The sequence below is a fragment of the Convolutriloba macropyga genome, chromosome 1 (genome assembly GCF_964194025.1).
Source record: "Convolutriloba macropyga chromosome 1, txConMacr16.3, whole genome shotgun sequence".
NCBI lineage: Eukaryota > Metazoa > Xenacoelomorpha > Acoela > Convolutidae > Convolutriloba > Convolutriloba macropyga.
Window position 1 is genome coordinate 10,674,283 of NC_134468.1, and position 19,871 is coordinate 10,694,153.

At 36.6% G+C, this 19,871-nt stretch overlaps 1 protein-coding gene and 1 non-coding gene across 2 annotated transcripts in view; one reads left to right on the forward strand and one right to left on the reverse strand.

Moving 5' to 3' along the window:
- LOC142336970 (transmembrane protein 135-like) overlaps window positions 1-19,871 on the reverse strand; it is a 46,695-nt gene that overhangs the window by 10,164 nt on the left and 16,660 nt on the right. The window contains exons 6-9 of the mRNA XM_075386371.1: window positions 13,699-13,780; window positions 10,915-11,079; window positions 8,035-8,098; window positions 5,683-5,858 (exon numbers count right to left, since the gene is read on the reverse strand). Of these exons, the coding sequence (XP_075242486.1) occupies window positions 5,683-5,858; window positions 8,035-8,098; window positions 10,915-11,079; window positions 13,699-13,780 (487 nt within the window). The remainder of the gene's footprint in view (window positions 1-5,682; window positions 5,859-8,034; window positions 8,099-10,914; window positions 11,080-13,698; window positions 13,781-19,871) is intronic.
- Trnav-uac (transfer RNA valine (anticodon UAC)) lies at window positions 13,254-13,326 on the forward strand. The gene has a single exon. It is a non-coding gene; the product is annotated as a tRNA-Val (tRNA).

Here is a 19,871-nt window from a genome sequence, read left to right on the forward strand (position 1 = left end):
TTGGGGATAATTGAAACTGTTTGATTTTTTAGTAGAAGTAACTAACGGCTACGGCAATGCTTTTCATCCTCGGCCTGAAATGAGCCATTCTCATTTTTAACTGCACCAAATTGATTTGAAAGGTGAACAAGGCGGCTCGTTAATGTGCGTTCGCACATGATGTTCCGACCCGAGCTCATCTACATTTTTGACTTAATTGTCAACCAAATGAAGAGATAACAAAAATAGATGTTTGAATTTTAAAAAAATGCTACATTTTAAGTTGATTAAACACACCAAATTCTGCCTCGATGAAATAGCAATCATAGGTTTCATTCATGTGACATCAATAACTCATCACAATAAGTCGTATGGCAAAGAAAAATACATCAAAACCACGAAATTTCTGAGAAAACCCATAGTATCAAAGTCAAAAAATTCTACAGCTTTCAACGGAAGGCATTTAATACGCTAAATTATGCCTAGATGATGTGACGACTAGGATGTTTGTCATTCAAAATTTATCAATAAGACATAACAACCAGTCATTGAATATGAAAACAACAACAAAAACAGGCAAAATCCAAAAATTCGGTAGAAAATTGAGAGAAGAAAGTGTCGAAGCTATTTAAACCACAAGCTTTTTTCTCTGAAAACTTTTTCAACGACCCATTGAACGTCTTCACTAAGCCAATGGGAGCTATCAATATTAGGATAATGTAATACGATTTCAAAAGGAACCAAAAGTACTAAAAAAAAATCCAAAAATTATAAAAATTATGAAAACTCGTGCACCGAAGTCAAAAAAACCAATAGTTAATAGACAAAACCGCTAACTAGATAAATTGTTGCTGAAGTAGAAAAAAAGCGGTTCTGTCATTACCGAGACTGACTTACAATCCACGAAAATAAGCTTAAGATTGATTTATGTTCAAAAAAAAATAAAAATATATTTTTAAAGTCTTAACAGCCATTAAACTCAAAAGCTTTCATAGGAATTCAATGAATACGCTCAGCTATGCCACGATGTGAATACAAGGATGTTTATGATGCCTAGGTATTCAATAAGACATCACAATATGTCTTATGACTGAAAAAAAAACAACAAATACAGGCAAAAACCAAAATTTCTTTAGAAAAATGGGAGAAGAAAGTGTTGAAGCCATTTAAACCATACTTTTTTCTCAGAAAGTTTTATCTATGATCGCTCGGACGTCTTCACTAAAGGAAGATGTAGCCATCAATATTAGGATGACGTGATAAGATTTCAAAATGAACCAATAAAACGAAATGTCCAAAAAATTTTTTAAAAAATTTGAAATCTTGTGGCATTCAAGACGTATAACCATTAGTTAGTTGATAAAGCCGCCAATGAGATTAACTTATGATGCAGTGGTATGAAGGAGTTCAATCCTGTTTTTACTGAGACGAACTTACAGTTCACAAAAATAAGTTTATGATTTACTAATTTTAAAAAAACTTTCGAAAATTTATTTTCAAAGTCTTAACAGCCATTAGCTGTCCACTCACACAACTAGATAGGTTCACTTAATGCTCATTAGCAAATCTATTGCACCTTTAGTCAACAAGTTTATGCCATAGGATTATAAAACTTTAGTAAAACCTCAGAAAATAAATCAAAATTTCATCTGAAATTACGAAATTTGAGATACGAGTCCAAAAAAAAATATGAGCGATCCCTTCGAAACAAATTTTTTGTTCATTGGGCTTCATTTGATCGTAAAAGAGGTTTGTCATTAAAGGAACTTCGATATTAAAAGTGTCTAGTAGTCTCTAGGTGAAAAAAACAAAAAAGTGCAAAAATTTTCTAAAAAAAGAGCTCCCAAACCTAATTCGAATTTTTTTTATATATTAAACTTCCCTCTAAGACTAGAACTAGTCTTTATTATCTCCTTTCGTCTATTAGAAACCTAAAATTGATTTACTTTTTGGCGTGAAATCTAGTTTTGAATTAAATTTTTCGTAGAAAAAACGTTAATTCGAACGAAAATTACGGTAAAAGTGAACAAAAGTGAACCAAATATCCAGTGTTCACATGAAACTTTAAACATCGATAACTCCTCGAAAAAAAAAACGAAATTCAAAAAAATCTTTTTAATTTCGAATTCTACGCTGGACGAGCTTTTTAATGATACCACGCACATTTCTCTACGATGAATATATCGGTCGGCCAAAATTCACGGAACAAAAAAAAACCCATTTGAGTATATAGTTCCTCCCCCCCACAAGTGGGGTCAGAACAAATATTTTAGCCCAGATTTCTTTTTGATTTTCAATAATTACATCTCGCCTGGCCAACCGATCGGCATGAAAAACTATCAGCAACTCAATAAAAATTAGCGTAACAGATGAAATCCGAAAGTGATATTCTTTATTTTTCAATATCTAGCTCAGGATTTATTAAAATAAAATCGACTAACGTCGGGCAAAATGCTCTCATACCGATAGCCAAAATCTGCATGAACAAGAAACACAAGCAACAACAAATAATGCGTTAAAATGTGCAAAGATCAATTTATTTTATAACCTTCAGTTTGACAAACAGAGATCGTTCAGTACCTGCGAAAAAAATGCCATCTTTTAAATTTTGAAAAGAGATACACAATTCTATTGTTCATCTTTTATACTTTGTAGGTATGCGAGTCTGTTATACTTTGTGGGTATGAAGAGGCTAGAAAAATTAAAGCCAATAAAAATTAAAGCCAACAAAAATTAAAGACTCGGATTCTGGGGTCGGTGAGTTGTAGCTTCAGTTCAGCTACTGAACATTCTAGAAGCTACCAATTCAAAACACTAAAATAAATAAGTCAAACGTGAAACAGTCAATTGGGACCAAAACTCGATAATTCGGCAAGTTGCATGACAAAAAAACTAATATGACCCAAAAAATGCTACAAACGTCGCTTGATAGCAATAACAAATACTTCTAACATAAATAAAACGTAAACGATTATAAAGCAATACAAGCAAAAAGTGTCGACAAAAACGTTTCAGAAAGGAGTCAACAAAAAGGTTCAATATGGAAACTCAATACAAGAAAGGTAAAAAAGCAAAATCTCCCGAGGCTTCTAGAAGTTGATTGAAAATTACAGGATTTATCAACCTTCATCTTAAATTTCTATCCCAAACAATGTTACGGGAAACGCGAAAAAAAAACTGTTTGAATTCACAATCTTCATCAGTGTCTTGTACAACTTTCTGTGAATCAGGAACCAACTTTTCGCCCTTTTTGCAATATTCGCCACAACCAACAATGTTGTAGCGACTAATTATTTGACACAAGAAGCTAATTAGTAAAAAGGTAGATCACAGCAGTTAGCTAAGGTTGTTTCTTAGACATGTAGTATTAAACTACCGATGAAAATCGAAAAAGTACATAAAACTTAGCTTATATTAATTGCCGAAATTTTAATTGATTTGAAAGAAGTTGTCTAACGCATGAATTATATTCAAAACGGCTCTCCAATAATTGTTCGGACCCACTTCATTGGGGGCATTGGGGGAGGAGCTAGAGACTCAGCTTGAAAGTAAGTCAAGCGTAGAATATTTTGATAAGGTGATTCTTTTAAACTCCTCTTTTTTGAGGAGTTATAGTGCTGAAAGTTTTGTGACTTTTCACCAAAAACTTCACGCCATTTTTCGGTATATCCCGTTTCATTTGATCTTCTAATACTCACTCTGTTCATTTTCGACTGATCTGCTGAGCAAGGGAATTTAAAAACATTTTGAGCAGAATGAGAGTAGAGTGAAACTAGCCTAGAGATATCAAACAGAATTCTCAGAAAACGTTGAACAAGTTGTGAGCTAAGATGAAGCAAAACAAATTTTCGTTTGACAAAGTTAAAAAAATAGGCCCGCTATAATATCCAGAAGATGAGAGCGTTATTAATATTATTAATACCGATTGGCATTTGCTCGCATGAATTTTGATAACTTAATAGACTATGACTGAATTTTCAGTTTATCCCGTTTCTATTCATTTTGCACTATTGACCATGGCTGTGTCCACTCTATTGCATATATAGTTGAGCATATTTTGATTGTCATTTAGTTGCAACAATAAGTGACCTAAGTCGAAACGCAGTGTTAAAATCGTGATTTATAAAATGAAAAAAGTGAAGGAACGTTGAAGCCTATTTAAAAAAGAGAGCGTTGGATAATATCACTCGAATCTAAAGTTCGCTTCTGCCCCAGAGGTGGGGATAGTGCATTCATTTAGTGGCTTCAAATAATTTTTTGCAGGTTATTGTACAATATTAATAAGGTTTATAGCGCAAAACAAAGACGTATTGTTGTGCTTTTTCGACATTTACTGGTTAACTTTCTCCATTTGAATTCAACTTCTTGACATTGTTAACACGAGAAAAAACAGCTCACGCAAAAGGCGAAAAGTCAAGCAAGTAAACGTCAGTTGAAAAATTGATCAAAAATGTTGCATAAAAGCGACAAATACGACTACAATAATTGCTTCAAATTTAATGACCGACGAAGCCAATTAATGACCGACAGACTGATAAAATGTTTTCTTTTGTTATCTAATAAATTTCAGTTCTTTAATAATAGAAAAATTTAAAAAGATACCTGCCTAAGATGGAACCAATTTTCACAGATTGTGTTCAATTTTACTTGCTTTAACCGAAGGAGGAAACTTGAGCTTACCAAAAGTCGTCAACTAAATTATACGAAATTAATATAGACCTTAAGTAATTTATATAGCAAACCATAACCCACTAACATCGAAAGAACTGCTCTCAAAAAAATTGTGAGAGCTCAAATCTATTGCAGCCCTCTTCAGTCGGTGAGTAGCTAAATTCAATATGGGGGCTTCAAATGACGTCATTAGAGGTTATCACGAAAAAGGAAAAAGTCAAGCGGGGGTTATTCAACGGTCAAGCAAAAACTCTGCATAAAAACGACCAATACGTTTACAAAAATTTCTTCAAACTTTCTTTGAGAGCAATTAAAAACGCAAGAAAACATAGACAAACAAATAAGTTCAATCTTTCACGCCGAAATTTGGCAGAAGCAAAAGACACAGATGACAAAAACTAACTCAAACTGGTTAATAATAAATTATCATCAAAAACTTTTATCAACTTCAGTCTGTTCTTTCCCCACATGCATTTTGATGAAACGGCACCAATTTAAAGCCACTTTTTGCAATAAAAATTACCTCTGTCAACATTTAATTTGCAAGAAATTGACATGCATATTTTAACACCAGGAATAAAAGCGCGTCGTTTAAAATCTGGAATTAGTTTTGAAATTTTTGAAGGCAAACAAGTGCTCTGACCGCATGAAAAATTTAGAAAAATTATAACCAAAGAATCTGCTTTGTTTTTCCAGGGAATTCCTTAATTTAAAAGCACCTCTTCAACTACTGATTCAATTTTTTCCGAACTTTATATTTTTGGAAAGTGCAAAAAGGCCAAGTGAACCACCAGCCGTGCTCATTTAGTTCCAGTATAAGTACATCTTGGAGGCAGAGTTCTTTGTTTATAACCAGTTTTAGAGCTCATTACTCAGTATTAAAATATTTCATCTCACTACTACAGTGCTGAAATATCAAATTATAATTATCTTAAATATTACTGATAACTTGACCATACTATAAGAGTGCACTATAAACTCTTGATCAAGACAGACTAACGGAGAATTTCTAATCATAGACTTGGGACTTACAGCGAATATGGCCTCCGCGGCTGAAACTGCGTAGATGAACTCTGACTTGCGCGGCAACCTTTCCAACCACGTATCCTTCGTCAGGTACTTGACAAGAATCTCGGCTGCCTTGAGGAAGAGGTAGAGAGATATGATGTAGCTGCGGAACACCACGAAACTCAACCCACTAACTGTACCTGCAAAGGGCAATGAAAAAGTGATCAGTTCTGTTTCGGAAACATTCCTGGGCCAATAACTTTAACGTCCCAGGCAGCCTTGCAATTCTGTAACTAGTTAGCATCTGAAGGTCATAAATGTCATTGAGGGGCCAAAATAGATACAAACATATCTGGCGATTTCCAAAAAATAGCTGCAATAGCTTCGTAAATCTGTACTGCCAAAATGCTAACGAAAAAAAAATATCAGTGTTCTTATTAATTGCTTATGAGATGTCATAATTTGAGGTACAATAATTTGTATGCCAGATATAGCTGGTTTCTGTATGCTGACATCAATTAACCTTCAGTAAGAGAGGGAGAGGAATATCTGTTGAATTTATCTCAATATCTTCACTTAAAGTCAGCAAACGTCTTTTTGAGAGAGAGGAAAGTCATTGTTTGAGAGTCAGGCGCGTCACGCGCGACCAGAAATTTATTAGCCCAACTGAACAAAAAAATCGCTCCAATAAGAGTGAAAATTGCGTCACGCAAACAACTTGTAGAATTTGCATGAATGAATGAACAAAAATTAAATTTGAAGTGAATGCTAAGTCGCAGGTAGAGAAAAATCTGCATCTTTTCCCAGTACGTTATGCACCCCTAGTTACGGACAATTACAGTCAGGTGCCATTATATAGTAAATCGTAATGGAAAATCTGCCACACGCGTCCGGGGAGTGCATATAATATGCACCCACTAAACTGGGGGGGGGGACGACAAACGCAAAAGATCCAAAAATCCTGACAATAGAAAACGAAGAGAAAGCAAAAAATAGCTCCGCTCATCTAGTGCTACCACAGCTAATAATCAAAGGAATCTACTCCTAAAATCAAATCAACTCGGTTTCTCACCGGCTTTTTTCAAATGAGAAGTATCAAACATAACTGCATAACGTCGGGCGAATTGCTCTAAAACAACAATAAACTCACACAATTGGCGAGCGGTTGTCTTCTTTAGTAGCTAGCAACAGTTTAGGGACGCTAGCTTCAGCTTAATTGAAGGGGAGTAAGGTGAGCGCGTCGAGCGGGGGGTCGAACGCGCTGGGTTACGGGTTGAACAATGTGCAGGTGGTGGGGATTAGGGGTGAAGTGGGGGAGGGGATTGAAACTTTACGAACCGCCCTTTACATCATGCATTTGAGTCTCCAAAACAATTTGGGTGAGAGTATAATAAGCTGAAAGGCGCTAAGAGAACTTATTACCCTCCGAGCGTTTCATGTTTATCCCCATTTTAGGACAAAAAGTTAAAAGAGTCAGCTCAACTTCACGCTAACTTCGAAGTGGGTTCAAAATACTATACACCAAAAGTACATTCAGCATATTGAGACAACCCATCAAGCTACCTTAAGTTTAATTGAGAGAAACGAAAAGGAGTGCACCAGGGGAGGTTGGAACGGAGAGGGGGAGTGAATAGAAAGGGAGTTCTAAACATCTCCGCGAGTTTGTTGTTAGAATGGGAGTTCTAAGAAAAATCGGTCAAGCAAAAAATCGCATTAAAAGACCACAGGACTAATATAATTGCTACAAATTATTCTTGACAGTTTTTAAACGGGCAAGAAAAAACGGAAGTTTATTAAGCCCGCCAAAGCAGCTTTAAAAGTAATTATCGTTTCCTGAAAACTTGGATATATTTTTGTTCGGTTTGCTGAAATAGACCCAAAATATTCAACAATAACATTCACAGGCGGTACCTTTCTCCGGTATAAGCTAGCTAAAAACTCATTAGGCCGACTGAGGAGCAAACCGGAAGCAGATAGGACAGCGGGACATTCTAGAACGATCAAAACCATACTTAAATTGTTCGAGCTGAGCAATAGAAAAGAAGCCTTCATCGGTTGGACTCTTCAGCTATTCAGACCAACTCACCAACTTTAAGGCGTTCTGCGGAAGGCGTCTGTCAGTTGGATCGACGACTCGAAGTTAGTATATAATAAATTCGACCAATCACAGGAGGGGAAAGCCAAAATGAAGAATCTTGACCGATAATAGTGAATCATTTTAGAGAGGTAAGAGGTCACCGTTCAAATCAGTCGGATCAGCGCTATTGCGCCAGAACCGAATCGAATTCAGATCCGGCCTGCTCCACAAGGCAGAGCATAGATCGACACTTTGTCTGTGGGCCGACACAACAATAACGGTGGAAAAGGTGTACTTACCAGAAATGGCACCCACAAGAGCAGAATTGGACTTGATCACTGATCTGAGGCAACAGGAGACAACCTTTAACACAAGAACTCTCTTGTAAACATAACATTATTCTCATTCATAACAAACAGTTAAACGAAATTTGGTTCCGTATCCCAGAACAAGATATTTTATTTCTGAAAAACCAGTTCACAACTATAGTGCACATTTAATGATAAGTCCCGAAAACAATTTTCAAGATGTTGTTGGATAACGTAGGGATGGGGGGTATCAACTGAAAAGATCCGAGATCACTCAAAAATTACGCTGAATTTGTCAACCTCCACCCAGTTCTTGAACGATTCGAAATTTGAAACGGTTATTTACGTTAACTTGCTATTCAAACACACGCTAGCAATTTTTAAATTACGTATTGTTGAATATACGCAATTTTTGTTACCCAATAATTTATTCCAAAATGATTATATAACTACTCGGCGCTTCTCAATAAATGTCAGATTTTCTCAATTTCATCAGAGTAAATCAGCTTATTCTGATGTCTGTTTGATACCCGTGTATCGGTTTGTTCTTTCTGTTACAAGTGATTCTTGCTTAATTGATGATGCTGTTGAGCATTAAGTAGGCAAGTCCGAGCAACCATATACAGCAAAGGTAGCCGGCTGATTGCCGGGAAATAGCCGCGATAGACCTCCTTGAAGTTTATTGGAATTCAAAAACGCAAAGAATAAAGACAGATAAACTGATAGAATGTAATTGTTATATGGCAGGTGTAGGAAGAAGCTCTAAAAGAATAGAACTCTGTTAAAAATAGACGCCCGAAAGGAAAAGTTCAAATCCGCAAAATTAGAGCACATTAGATGCAAAGTTGAGAAGCATTGATCTCTATTGATCTTCAACTCTATTGATCTTCAACTCCATTGATCTTCAACTCTATTGATCTTCAATTAGCAAATAATTTGTTAACTTTATTTCATTAACTGAACACAGTCATTTCTATTCGGTGAAGTAAGTAGAAAACTTCCCGCACAATTGACGTAAAGCTGACGCCAAAGAGAGTAACAAATAATTCACGCACACAAACAACTGAAAAGCAGTAGAAATTGCTGAAAATGACGTCATATGGTCGCAAAAAACAACTGAGAATTTCTATGAACTAAAGAAAACAGTAGACGGAGATTGGACTAAGAATACATTGGAAAAACCATTTAGAGAAAACGTGATTAAAAAATTTAAAAAACGGTAAAACTCAAAGTCAATTAGCCAGGTGAAAAAAAATAATATCAAGCAGCCGAATATTTGTTCAAACAACGTTTTCTTACTCCACTTTAAAAAAAAGACTGGAAACACTTCACTCCGCAATTTTGTTTCACTTCCTGTTTCGGCGTGACCTCTATCTTAACAATTCGAGTATGTGAACAGGTCTTTAAACCCAAGCCAGAAGAGTCCAAAAACGACTCGATTTAACATTTAACTTACACCTTAGCCAACCACTAACTGACATAACTATTGACTCCATTATATCATTGAATTTGAAATAACAAACAGGAAACAAATTAAAAGGGAAAAAGCAAATTACGGAAACTTTCAACTTCTTTGGAAACTTTTCATAAGTTGTGACTCCAAAAGCATTGTTTATATGTTATAGGTTAGAGGCTGTGTGGTATGGTTTAATTTTGTTCAATAATTTAATATCAAAATAAAACCAGCGATATATGTCAAAAGGCGAAAAACTGCGCAAAAAGGACAAAATCCAAGAAAGGTAAACTTTTTAAACATAATTCTCTAAACATTGCGCACAGTCTCAGCAACTGTTCTCAACACAAATTAAGAAGAAGTTCCCGTTTATTTATTGAGCACCCAAACGACACCCATCTGCACTGGAAAACAATTAAAACATGAGCAAGAACTAAAACTGAAAAGAAAACGGAGAAATGATTATAAGCTATAGATTTTTTTAAATGTTTTCACTTAGTAACAATAATCCTACCGGCAACCCTGAATGAACACTTGAACATAAGAAATCTGAAGGTCAGAAAAACAGAAGAAACACAAAAACTTTTAAAAAAAATTAAGCAAAGATATTGTTTAAATTTAAATTTAGCCTGTTCCTTCAACTAAAACAAACTTAAAATCATAACAACGTCTAGAAGTAATCTAGTAGTACTTTATAACTATGTCTAAAGACGTAATCAAGAAATCATGAAAGCAAAAAGAAATATTAAATTAACCAAAAAAACACACCAGACACTAAATACATGAAAAAACGTATAAAACCGCTAAGAAAGCAGCTGAAACGGCGAAATCCCAAAAAAAATTCAAGATTGCATAGAAAACTCTAACATATGATTGAGATCGTCAAATCATTACAACGTAGTGTTAATTGTTAATATGGCTTGAAGAAATGACTTAAACCGAAGAAGTAACGCACAAACTAGAAAACTGCTTCGAAAAAGCCCCACGTGGTCACAATCACTTAGCAAATAAATTTCACACCTACTTTTCTCTCTCTATCTCTCAAAGTGCAGCTTCAAAAGAAATAAATCTCTCTTCTCTCTGCTCTTCAATTAGTTCAGCCGTTTGAACTAAGTATTTAGTGTTCATGTGCGCCATTGACTTTTGCTTCCTGTCTTAAATATACTCCAAAATGATCGATTGAAAAAGACGCTCCCCCAATACTCCTTTTCGAGTCGTGAAAAGACAGCGCACCAATGCAATTCAAAAATTTTGAACTGTAAAAAACTTCGATGATATCAATAATAGCCTCGGTATGGCTTCGCGACTGTTAATAATGAAAATTAGACAAATATACAAAAATCCAATAATTAGCGGGTCTATGCAAGGGCTTATCCAATCAGGGCTATACTCAATATTTTGGGAGGTTATCTACTCACTCGGAACGAGGATATGAATAGAGATAGAAAGAGTGCTGCTTGTGTGTTGTGTCTAGTGAATACACGCGAGAGGAATCTGGTCGGCTGTGACACCCTGGGAATGTTCCTCACAACTGCCAGCAGAGTGGATAAGACATAGCCAATTGAGAAGCCACGAACAGCACCCTAAACAGAACTCAAAATATGAGGGGTACATCTGGAAGTCGCACTTGAAAATTACATTTTTTTCTTATGCCAGAAATATATATTTGTGTACGAAATATATATACAGGGCAGGCGATGTTGAAGCTGAGCTAGCATAGCTTTCGTGGGAGGAAAAAATATGACTTAGCCGGTAAAGTGCCGGAAAAAAGCCGCCGTTGATGCGTTTGACGCACGTCGGGATTGAAAAAGAAAATATATAAATTGGCAAAGTTCTTTTCTGAGTGTCAAAAAATGTTCCAATTTGGTTAGTAGTTTCAGTTAGATGCTGAAACTACACTTAATTAACCTTAACTGGAAGCTATTAGGCTTAATACTAATGTCAGCTAGAAATGGCGCTAATGAATTTTGATGATTTAATACACTATTACTAAAGAACGGGCTTATCGGTTCAACCTAATTTTGATTTTGCTTTTTGATATTGACCGTACTCGCTACATTGCGTAATTCAATGGGTAAAGAATTCCATTCAGTTGAAACAGTGAATGAGGTATATAAATTTCAAATAAAATTTCATTAATCTTGAGCAGTAAAATGTTAATGTCTTGCTTTGAAAATCATTGTTGGGCAGCAAATCATGTGTCCAAGTGTCCCTTATGCAGGAATTACTAAAGCTAATCTTCAACTGTTATAACACTAGTTTCTGATATTCCACCTCGTGGACACAAAGAGGAAGAACCCAATTAAGTTTGTTTAAATATTTTTGCATAAACAGGTCTTGGACATATATCTTTCTCGTTGATTTTTTTACCTATCTAATTGAACTGATTTATACAGACATCCTCTATTGTGTGATCTGTAGCAAACCAAGTCCAATTAGTTTTTAGAACAAATAAAATTAGCAAATAATCAACTGAAATTGTAATGCGGTGAGAATATAGCGGAGTTACAAAAGTGAACTGCAAGAACAAAACATCCTGACAGACTTGGAACCGCTAAAACGAACTGGGAGGTAAACGCTTTCCTCGTCACCAAAGATTGGGAGAGCAGCCGTCACATTTAGGAAGGACAGCCCTTCGCACCATAAATTTGTCTCTCAAAAATTTTTGGGTGAATCGCATAATTAGAGACTGGTAAGGTGTAAGGCTCTAATAGAACATTTCCTTCTGATCATTACATGCTTGTCCTAGTTTTTGAGGACCAAATGTCGAAAGGGTCAGAAGAAAAGTTGGTAGTACGAAAAATAGGATGAAAAAGACGAGCAAGACTAATATAATAGCTAAAAACATTGTTTGAGAGCAATTAAAAACAAACTCCCTCTCCCTCCATTTTTACTTACTTTTCCATTTTTTGTCTTTCATATTTTCCTATGAATTTTGATTGATTGCAGTGGGCGGAAAACAACTATCCATTTTCTTCATTATCTCTGTAAGTCACTCGCGTTCAGACGATCAATTGTTAAACCACTGCAAAGAAATGTTACGCAATAGAATAAATAGGTTTAGCCGAATTAGAATGTAAAGCAAAAATGACTTCCAACGTATATATGTATATATATATGTCCGCTAAGCTCGTGGGCTGTAATGGGAAAGTCAATGAAACGGACCCCCCCCCCCCCCCCCCCCCCCCAGCTTAGTGAGCATAAATTTTTTATGACCCCAAGGCGCATGTGCTATTTTCTTACATAGTAACGTGATATATAACATATAATTTGTAACTGGGGGTCATAAAAAACACTGGGGGGCCGAAACTGAATAGATCCCATGAAACTTTACTCCCAATAGTGACGTACGTATCACTAAAGCAGATTATATCTGCAAAATTGTGATTCGTTTTTCGGCTCGAGTTGTTGGCATTTTGCTCCGGCATAATAAACATAATAAAAACTGTTAAAAAACCGATGGGAAGATCTTTTTTGAAGTTTCAGAACCGATACAGATACTATTCTGAAATTGTTCTGAATCAGTACTGATGTTCTCTGAGAATTAAGTACGGGTTGCCGTTTCAAAATATAATAATACGTGTTGTGCGGCACTGCATTTTGTTGCTGGACGTCAAAAGGAGGCTGGCGCCGAAACAGAAAATATCGTCTATTTCTCAGAGCGACAGTAAATATTGTCTGCAGGTACCAATGGCATATTTTGCTTAGCTTGAATCTTCTGGCAGAATATGTTGCAACCATTTCCTGAGTCCAACAAGGTGCCATGGTGTAGTGGTTATCACGTCTGCTTTACACGCAGAAGGTCCCCAGTTCGAGCCTGGGTGGCATCAATCTTTTTTTGTTACAAACATTGATCTGATTTGAGGGAAACAATGATTTGAGTTGCGGGGAACAAAATATCACGACCGAACATGTTATGCTAATTATATTAAGTGAGCGCTTAAATCTTATTTGCCAATACGCAAATAGAATTATTCAATTTTCGATCTCTTGTCCCATTTTTTTGCTTATTCGATCTATTGTCCTTTCGATCTATTACACCTCAAAAACAGCACTAAAGACTAATTATCACTGATTACCCCGAATATAATTTCAGTTTGTTCGCATATTCGAGTCCTTTCCATTATACCCATTCAGGCACATTCTTCAGAAAACCGAAAAACCGGTGATAAAATCCGGAAAATCAACGAGGCTGTACTTACATAAGTGATATATTGAATGCATGGCTGTGGATGAAGGCAAAGGCGACTTTTGGCATCTCTGTTAGCGATTGTGCAGAATAACCTGAAACAAAACAGCCCAGGTTGAGGCGCCCATGTGTGCGCTCGAAACTCGTCTGATCAGGGGTCACTTCGGTCTGGCCACCTCGACCTGGGAGCCACGCTACCCCCAAAATACATATCCCCGATTTGTTCTCAAAGTACGGGCGCGACAATCGTAGCCCAAAAAGGCACTAAAAAAACTCGCCGTGTATGGCTAAAAGTATTAATCTGTTCATATATTATGCAATGTAAAATTTTGCGCTGTAGTTTTTAGGTCTGTCCCATCATTATAGCCCCCCTTACAGATTAGTGGTCAGATAACCTATAGCCCCCCCCCCCCCCCCCTCCAGATTAGAGGTCAGATAACCTAGAGCCCCCAATCATGGAAAACTTAAAATAATGGATGCTAATATTTCGTGAGGGCTTTAATGAGAAAGAGTCCTTTTTACATTACATCATATTACAAAAAAAAACAAACCAACTAGAGTGGGGCGTTCTACCAATCACAATCTGACGCTCAAAGCACACGAATCTGTTGATATCCTCAATGGTTACTAGATTCCAATTTAGATCCTTATGCTGCAAAAACTATATTGCACTATTTTTTTTTACTTTTAATTAAAAAAAGCACTGGAAGTGAAAATCAACTGCAAACTTTTATCGACTTGTGTATACTAATCTAAATTGATGATTTGTGACTCCATTCTTGCCGCACCTAATCCAGATGATAAAGGCGGAACGAAACACCACCGGAGCATACTGGAAAAGCTCTTACAAAACTCATTTCAGAAAATTGGTTAATTCTTATTTACCATCTTTATCAATGCGATAGTCTTGCTATACTTATGAGATCCTAGCAGAACCTTTATCAGTCCATGCCAGAACAAAATGATCATTTGACAGTGATACATAAGCTGTGGTCCGAGACCGAAATGACGTCTTATCAGACCGTCTCAGGCCTCATCATAGCGCCCAAGACCAAAACGGACTCTGCTCAGACCCATGTGCACTCGATTCCACTTCTGATCAGACTCAACCGCGCTCAAAAGTTTTGCCTATGCTTGAATTGATCTCTTAACAGACTGAAGCGTTTGAAAGCAACTTTTGACCAGAGGTACATGTGCTTTCATGATCAGAAGCGAAACAGCCTTTCATCGTACAAAATTGCGCTCAAATTCAATTCGGATCAAACTCAAGAGCGATTCAAATAGTCTCTCATCACAATGACGTAAAATATCAACCATTGTACATAGCCGTCTTGTACAAACTAATCTAAATTGAGAATTCCTTTTTCTCTTAATCTAAATTGAGAATTCCTTTTTCTCCTTCAAACAATACAGAAAAAAGTTGTCACAAAAAATTAACACTCTAATAAGACCCATCCATGTGAGGTCAAAATTGTCGTTTAATTAGCCTTCTTGTACAAACTAATCTAAATTGAGAATTCCCATTTTCTCCTTGGCCGAAATTGTGACTCTGTCTTTGTCAAAACCAGTCCGGAGAAGGCCACACCACCTGATCATACTCAAAAATCTCAAAAGACGGCTCGTAAAACAACCAAATCCGACAAACGAATAACTTTTTTCAAAACTTGATCAATGCGACAGTCTTGCTATATTAATGAGATCACAACAGATTGGGCAAAACAATTCCCTCTGATCATGATTCCCCGGACAAGAAGTGATCGGACGCTAACAGCTGAAAACCGTTTCTGAAAAGACTACCTTACTCTCGAATGGATCTCTGATCAGACAACCCTGCTCTCAAAATCACTTCAGTTCGGATGATTCTGCGCTCGAAATTAACTCTGATCGAACCATCATTCGCTCAAAAACGTCTCTGATGGAACGGTTAGACGGTCATGCAAAACGACTATCTGATTCGACAAAATCATCTCTGAGACTATACAAAAGCTCAGTGAAATTGCAACAATTTTAGTCAATCCCAAACTTTGAAATATTGCTTATTTGTATGTCTTTACTCAAAATTTTTGCACAATAGTTGAAAATGGGAAATTTTGCATGAAGACCTATTTCTCAACGACCGTTTATGCCTACTTTTAGAGGGCACCCACACTTGTTAGCAACCGGACCTCTTGGCTTTGATCAGGGCCAATACTCTCCAATTGAGTATTTGATCACCCCGAGTGGGATGTTGGCTTTTGTAAGAACCAACAACTCTAAATCAAACAATACACAAAAAAGATGTCACAAAAATTTTTTGTGGCTCTTATAAAGCCCATCTATGTGAGACCAATTGACGTTTTTACCAGAACCAGGCGTGCGAAAGATCAGGTCTGTCCGGATTCATTTGAGTTCGTCGCTGATCAGACTAAAATGCGCTCCGCCTTAGCAGTATATCGTGAGCAAGACAGGGGGGGGGGGGGTAAAAAGACGTACCTATGTATAAAGATTACGTATAGCCCATTTTCCCTCAAAACCCAAAGACGTACCTCACAGCATGATACCCACGCTGTTCACATGAGGGGGATCAGACAGATAATCCCTTAATATTAAATAAGTAAGGTAATTTACCCCTTCCCATAAAAGACGTACCTCACAGCATGACACCCAAGCTGTTCACACGAAAGGGATTAGCAATATAGTGCCTTAACAACACACCAGTAAAGGCATTGACCCCCTACCACAATACACCTTAATAATGTAAATTTCCAAAGACGTACCTCACAGCATGACACCCAAGCTGTTCACACGAAAGGGATTAGCAATATAGTGCCTTAACAACAAATCAGTAAAGGCATTGACCCCCTACCACATTACACCTTAATAATTTAAATTTCCAAAGACGTACCTCACAGCATGATACCCAAGCTGTTCACACAAAGAGGATTAGCCATGTAATGTTTTAATATTAAGTTAGACAGTATGAATCATTTACAGTTATGTACGACTTACGTGATTTTCAAAACTGTACCTCACAGCATGATATCCAAGCTGTTCACACGAAAAGGATTAGCAAGATAATCCTTTAATATTAAATCAGTAAGGTCATTGACCCCCTACCATATTACACTTTAATAATGCAAATTTCCAAAGACGTACCGCACAGCATGATACCCAAGCTGTTCACACGAAGGGGATTAGTAAGACAATAGTTTAATAATACTTAAGCATGACTCATTTACAGTTACGTACGACTTTTCAAAAACGTACCTCACAGTATGGTACCCAAGCTGTTCACACGAAAGGGATTAGCGAAATAATATCTCAATAAGAAATTAATTCGGATTACTCATACATTCAGCAATACTATTCATTATCTCAAAACAACTAATAAAAATCAGTTGATCAAAATTCAAGTTTAATTTATCTTTTTGTTTTCAGATAGATTTTGTTTCCGACTCCTTGTTGCCAGTTTCAAGTTGAACATTTAGTGTTGAAGCGGGTAAGCACAAAAAGTAATCTGATTGAAATCTTCTTTTGTTCCTGTATTTAAACTGAACCATTTTAGCCGACCAAAATTTACCCCAATAGCAGATAACGCAACACTTCACTTCGCTGCCAAATCCAAACACAAACTGGTAAGTTTGCTTTTATTAAAACTGTTTTTGAGGATATAAGAATACATACCCAAGTACTGGTTAAAAACAACCATTAATGATCAAAAAATTTTCGTGATTAGACAATTAGTCACTACAGTATCCTCACAATTACTCAAAACATCACAATTACACCATAGCACGTGACAATAACGTCATAGTGTTGTCATAATTACGCCATAAAAACTCCATTCTATCGTCACAATTACGTCATAGTGTCGTCACAATTACGTCATAGTGTCGTCATAATTACGTCATAGTAACTTCACAATTACGTCAGTGTCGTCACAATTACGTCATAGTTTCGCCATAATTACGTCACAATTACGTCATTCTGTCGTCACAATAACGTCAGTGTCGTCACAATTACGTCATAGTGTCGTCATAAATTCGTCATAATAACGTCATAATTACGTCATTCTGTCGTCACAATTACGTCATAATGTTGTCATCATGACGTCATATTTATGAAAGGATATTTCATGTTCGTTTCATTTTCATTTTTCTGATTGACATAATTGAGTGCAGTTGAGTATAATAATCAATAAAACTTCTGAAAAATATTTTATTTCATCGCAACTTTCATTTTAACAATTTTTTTTTCACTACTCCTTTCTCACTTCTGATCTTACAATTTAGTTTATTTTCAGAGATGCCTCGAAAGTCGGACCAAAAAGAACTTTGCAGTTCTTGCGATAAGCTTATTTTGAAATCCAATATGAGAAGACATCAGAAGCTTCACGCAAACAGATGTTTACAGTGCTCCCAGTCATTTCCTGACCAAGATAAATTGCAGAAACACATTGCTTCCGTACATGCACCGTCTCTGGTTATCAAAAAGAAGTTTTCTTGTAGCGGCTGTCCCTTATCCTTCTCCACTTATTATCAACTTCTGCATCACAAACGAAACAGTCACCAACGTTCAACTCCTAGCACCTACGAGGAAGTTGACTTATCTATCTATGGAGACTCTCCCGCTCTTCATAGTGAACTTAAAACGGTTCAACACTTTCTGAGAGACTCGGTTCTTGAATTGTCCAGAAAGAAAGTTCACAACTTCAAAATAATGGAGATCAACCATGAAACAGTGATCGACAAATTGGATTGCGTTTACAACGAGTTACCCAGTTCAGCCAAAATCAATATTTCGTTTGGATTCGTGCTGCAGAGTGTGCAAAATCCTGACGAATTTCGCTACTACTACGCAGCAGATAACAACCCCGTATTCCTAAATCCCATGGTTCTCTCTGATGACTCAGATCTCAGTTATATTAAATCAATGCTGAGACAAGATGAATTTTTACCAAATCTAATTAATCAACGTCCAGACACAAAGTGGAAGTTTTATTGTGTTACAAATGTCACTTTCTTTGTATTTCTCCTCAGTGGTGTTCCGCTAGGATGCATAGAACAACCTATTCCATCAGCCTTAGTCAAGAATCCAATAGTTAAATGTTTTGTATCTGACTGCGAAAACAAACCTTACCAAGACAATTTGTGTATGTTCCGTGCACTGGCCTATGAATTACATGGTAGCAATGAGCTACAACATAATACAATGGAATTGATGCGGATGTTTCTCTCAGCGACACGGAGAAATGACGAAACGTTTCAAGGAATACATGAAGACGATATTCCTGTTCTTGAGGCTATAGTTGACAGAAATATTCAGATTTACTCCATTTTTTTTGATGAAGAATCAGAAATGTTTGCTGAACTTACTCGTCGCTCCTCGATGAAACGTTCAAAGACAACTTCGTTAATGAGATATGAAAATCACATTTGTTGGACAGCAGACATCAACAAGTTCCTTAAAAAGTTCCGGTGCTACGTATGCGATCAGTTTTTCGACAGATCCTTCAACCTATTGCGGCACATGCAAAACTGCTCAGAAAACACGCAACACAAATATCCAACAGGAGCCTATCAGTTATCTGAAACTATTTTTGAACGTTTGGAAGATGTAAATATTAATGTTCCGCAAGAGCTGAGATTGTTTTCTCATCTTATCAAATTCGATTTTGAGTCAGTAACAGTCCCCGACAGTACACTCAAAAACACAGATTTGACTTCATGGATTGGAAAACATGTCCCTATTAGTGTGTCAATATCCTCGAATCTGCTCTCCGAACCAATTTTTATTTGCAACGAAGATCCACTTCAACTAATCCGGGATTTTGTATCCAGCTTGAGTAATTTAGCGGAAAAGAGCACGCTTCTAATGAGGGAGCAACTCAATGATTTCGTACTGGTATTGGAAGAAAAATATTGGGCTCTTCGACAACTGGTTCCAGTGAAAGACAAGCAGGTACCCACCGGAGCGGAAGACTTATTTGAGAACGAAGCTGAACCCGAGGTGGAGGAAGACGAAGATCTTGAAATTAGGAGACTGAGAAGCGAGCTCAGGGTGATATCAAAATTGAGACAAGATTTTGAAAATTATTGCAGTACCATACCTGTTTTCGGATTCAACAGCTCTCGGTATGATTTAAACCTAATAAAAGAGTATCTTCTGCATCACCTCTTAATAGAAAAAAACGTTATTCCTAAAGTG